At 42.3% G+C, this 4,666-nt stretch overlaps 1 protein-coding gene across 1 annotated transcript; it reads left to right on the forward strand.

Annotated features, from left to right (window-relative positions):
- Positions 1–602: 602 nt before the first annotated feature.
- Positions 603–2,264, forward strand: LOC129748601 (zinc carboxypeptidase-like). Its single transcript, XM_055743261.1, has 4 exons — positions 603–1,397; positions 1,456–1,658; positions 1,717–1,801; positions 1,873–2,264. Exons 1-4 carry the CDS (start codon positions 626–628, stop codon positions 2,088–2,090), a joined length of 1,278 nt encoding a protein of 425 aa, XP_055599236.1. The 5' UTR covers positions 603–625; the 3' UTR covers positions 2,091–2,264.
- Positions 2,265–4,666: the final 2,402 nt, after the last annotated feature.

Genomic DNA, 4,666 nt, shown 5'->3' on the forward strand with positions numbered 1-4,666 from the left:
CTATAAAATTTTTTTTTTAATTACAACAGACCGCATTATGAAAATCAACAACAATGTGCTCTTAGTTTTTTTATTCAACATTTTCTTGATTCTCCCTCATATTTCACTGCTTTTTCATATTAAACAATTACCTACCTATCTTTGATTGATTGATAAAGTCACAGCTCATCACTCCCACTGCAATACTATTTCACATCCATTCGGTATTCACAAAATGTGTTATTATCGATAAGAAGCTCTAGAGCTCTCAACGTAAACCTATAAAAACCTCGTCTTCTTTTTTCGATTTTAAGCATTCCTCAACGAAAGATTCAACACCTTTCTTAACTCAAATTGAAAACACATCTACCTATAAGCTATTTATCTCCAACCCGTCTAAAATCTTACAAACATCTTTCGAAAGAAACCTTTTCAGTAAACAAACACCAGCCAAGCTCTATTTATTTTGATTGAAAAAAAAAACAGATTGTTGGAAAGCAGGTGCTATCAACTACAAATGAAATTCATCTTCAGTTATCTATTCTAAGACGTTTCCGAATAAATTGGTATGTAAGTATAGAAGACTGGAGGCAGAAAAAAGCATCTTCGGAGGCATCAATTCGAGAGTAGCTCTCATCAGACGAAGATGGGCCTGAAAAGTTTCTGGCTTTTGATTGGTGTTTTAACCGTTTCGGGATTGTCCGTCATCTCCGGTGAAAAGTCGCGATTCGACAACTATCGACTGTATCGTATTCACATCGGCAATGAGCATCAGCTGAAAGTTTTGCAAGCCATCGATCAGCTCGGTGGTGGTTACAGCTTCTGGGATGATCTGGTTAAGGTCGATAGTGATGTGGACTTGGTTGTTCCTCCCCATAAGTTTGGCGAGTTCGGTGAAATCGTTAAAAATCATGGGCTTGTGGCTAATTTAAGTTTTCCGGACCTGCAAAAAATGTTCGATGTGGAAAGACCGGCCGGTCGGAAGGCAGGAGTACACTGGACTGATTACAACACCCTTGAGGAAATTTACGCCTGGATGGATCAGCTGCTGGAGGATCACAAGGATGTTCTGAGTCCGATTGTAGCAGGTTATTCCTATGAAAACCGTCCTATTCGAGGCGTTAAGGTATCGTACAAAAGCGGAAATCCGGGAGTGTTCATTGAAGGCACAACTCATGCAAGGGAGTGGATTAGTGCAGCTACACTTACCTGGATTTTGAACCAGCTGTTAACTTCCAAAAACGCTGACATCCGACGAGTGGCTGAAAACTACGACTGGTACTTCTTTCCTGTAACTAACCCGGATGGTTACGTCTACACGCATACGACCTACCGTTTGTGGCGCAAGACTCGGAAACCATACACGGATGTTTGTGTCGGAGCTGATCCCAACAGGAACTGGGATGCCTATTTTATGGGTGAGTTTTGAAGTTATCCGGAGGAAAACTGGTATTAATGCGATTCTTTCAATTCCAGAGGGTGGCTCATCATCTGACCCTTGCTCCGATACCTTCGCTGGACCTTATCCGTTTTCCGAGGTGGAAACCAAGAGTGTCTCCGACTACTTTACATCGATCCAAGCTTCGATCAGCACATATTTGTCATTCCATTCCGCTGGACAGCTGCTGATGGTTCCCTATGGTCATACTACGGAACCTCTGGACAACTACCACGAAATGGTTGGTTAAGTTAATGTCTTTTTCAAACAGAAAATTTATTTAATTTAATAATTCTTAGATGGAAGTTGGTAAAAAGGCCATCGAGAAACTGAAGGAACGTTACGGAACCGAGTATAGGATTGGAAACATTGCTGAAGCTATTTGTAAGTATCTTTTACTTATTCCAACCGGTGATTCTTAAAAAAAACACAAAATCCCCATCAACCTATTTCAGATATTGCTTCCGGGGGAAGCATCGATTGGGTCAAAAGTACCTACGGTACCCCGATTGTGTTCGTGTACGAGCTTCGAGATCGTGGTGGATACGGATTTCTACTGCCTCCAGATCAAATCATTCCTACGGCAGAGGAAACCCTAGACTCGGTGATCGTTATCTTGGACGAAGGTGAGAAGCGTGGATTGCATCACAGCCGGCAATCAGTGCGCAACTGATTGGGCGCGGATGGATTTTTATTTCAACCCGGTATCTTATCGCTTTGCGATGCCCTAAATAGCTGCAATATAGATTGGAAACCGTTTCTCACGGCTCATAGAAGATAACATGCTATAAAATATTTAAAGTGAGATTAAGTTGTACGTGATTTGATTATTAAAAATTTTTGTGCCCTCAGAAAGCGAAATAAAGTTGATTACAGTAGTTTTTCGATTTTATATCTGTCAGATTTTTTCCATTTCTCGTCAAATTCACACTGGATTGTATCACGATTGTCATTTCAGTTTTGTCATACTGTTTATTCTTTAATATAAAAAAATATTCATAAACCATTTCCAGTATCTTAAAATTCAATGAAAAATGCAGAAAGTCTATATTGACTGCATTTTTATGGGTTTTGATAAGGTATGGTACCTATATCGATTATTTATTTAATTTTTATAGTTTTCCGTCTCACGACATATCTTTATACATAATTTCTAAATTTAATTTGGTCCATGGCAAACGTTCTCCCATTTCTGGGGCATCCCAAATTCGCCACATTACACTCCACTTGGTCTAACCACCTTGTTCGTTGCGCCCCTACTAGTATCGTTCCTACCGGATTCGCAGCGATTACCTGTTTTGCAGGGCAGTCGTCCGGCATTCTTGCAACATGTCCTATCCAGCGTATTCTTCCAGCCTTCCAGCCTTCCAGGTTCGCCGTAGAGTCGTGTGAGCTCGTGGTTCATCCTTCGCCTCCACACTCCGTTCTCTTGCACGTCGCCTAGCATAGTTCTTAACACTCGTCACTTGAAAACTCCAAGAGTGCGCAGGTTCTCCACGAGCAATATCCATGTCTCGCACCCCTACAGAACAACCTATCACATGAGTGTCATGTACAGGTTACACTTCGTGTGAGGGCTAAGTCTTCTCGACCGCAGTTGCTTGTGGAGTCCATAGTAGGTACGAATTCCAATGATCATTCGCAACCGGATCTCGAGGCTGGTTTCATTATCTGTGTTCACCAGTGAGCTGAGATAGACAAAGTCTTCGACTATCTCTAGCTCGTTGCTGTCCATCATGGCCTTGTTTTTAGTGCACAAACGGACTCGGTGGGTTCCGGATCCGCAGGCCAGCTACTTTGTCTGGGACGTATTTATCAACAACTCAGTCTTTCTTGCTTCACGCTTCAGTTTGTGGTAGATTTCCTACTATTGATCTGATGAAAATCGTGTCTTGCATTTCGCCCAAATAACACCTTCTAGCGCCACGTTGAACATCATGCAGGATAGATCATCGCCTTGTCGAAGACAATTCACTCAAAATCCGCAGCCGGCACTGCGTTCCATCCATCGTCGCCTGGATCAGTCCGGTCAGCTTCCCGGAAAAGCCGTTCTCGTCCATGATTTTCCGTAGCTCGTCACGGTCGATCGTGTAGTATGCGGCTTTGAATTCGATGAATAAGTGGTGCGTAGGGACTTGGTGTTCAGACTTGGGTTTTTGGAGAATTTTACCGTAATGTGAAGATCTGGTCCGTCATAGACCGTCCCTCTTTTAAGCCGGTCTGATTACTTCACACAAATATGTTTGCTTGTGGAGTTAGGCGGGGGAGTAGGATTCGGGACAACACTTTGTATTTAGGCGGCATTTAGGACAGTGATCACTCGGTAGTTTTCACAGTCCAATTTTCGCCGTACTTGTAGATGGGGCATATAACTCCTTCCGTCCACTCTTCCGGTGGCTGTTCTGTGCCTTAGATTCAGACCATCAACCGGTGTACTGCTCCAATTCGCAAATGAGTCTTATGTGTTAAAATGGCAAACAGAGAAAAACGCTTGTAAAGTTTGAAACTTGTTTTCATGAAAACCTATCAATAGTTCGGATAGAAAACACTTCATAGAATACTTTTGTTCACTTTTGTGCTTATCTTCTATATCAGTGGTTTTCAAACTTTTCCGCTTACCGAAGTTTTAGAGCTCACACCCCCCCCCCCCCCTTAGAGTATTTTCGATCAAATTTGTTCAGAAATGCAACAAAAATTGGTAATTCTGAGCTCTTCCACCGCCCCCTTGCAGGCTCTCAACGCCCTCCTGGGGCGGAGACTCGGAAACAAGTGAACAAGGGGGGGGGGGGGGGGGGCTCACAAACAAAAGACAATTTTTTGCATAACTTGAGAACCAATCAAGCAAATGGTATTAAATTTTGCATGGTACTTGGGAATGACAAATATTTCCATGAATATTAGGTACCTCTCCCTCCTCTCAGTAGTGGGGTGATAGAAAGGGGAGAGGGGAGCTACCTTACAATTTTTCCTATAACTCGAAAACTAATCAAGATATTGGAAGCAAGTTTGACATGGGAAGGTATTTGGATACGAAAAATATTTCTATGATTATTTGAGACCCCTCCCTCTTTCCAGTGTGGAGTTATAAATGAAGGAGGGGCCTCTTTTATAATTTTAACATAACTCAAAATCTAATTAAGCAAATGGAACCAAATTTGGCAAAGTCGGGTCGGCATGATTATTTGAGACCCCTTCCTTCTTCCAGCGGGAAAAAAGGAAAGAGGGAGGAGAGTTTCATACAATTTTTAC

Source organism: Uranotaenia lowii, chromosome 2, assembly GCF_029784155.1.
Source record: "Uranotaenia lowii strain MFRU-FL chromosome 2, ASM2978415v1, whole genome shotgun sequence".
NCBI classification, from domain to species: Eukaryota; Metazoa; Arthropoda; class Insecta; order Diptera; family Culicidae; genus Uranotaenia; species Uranotaenia lowii.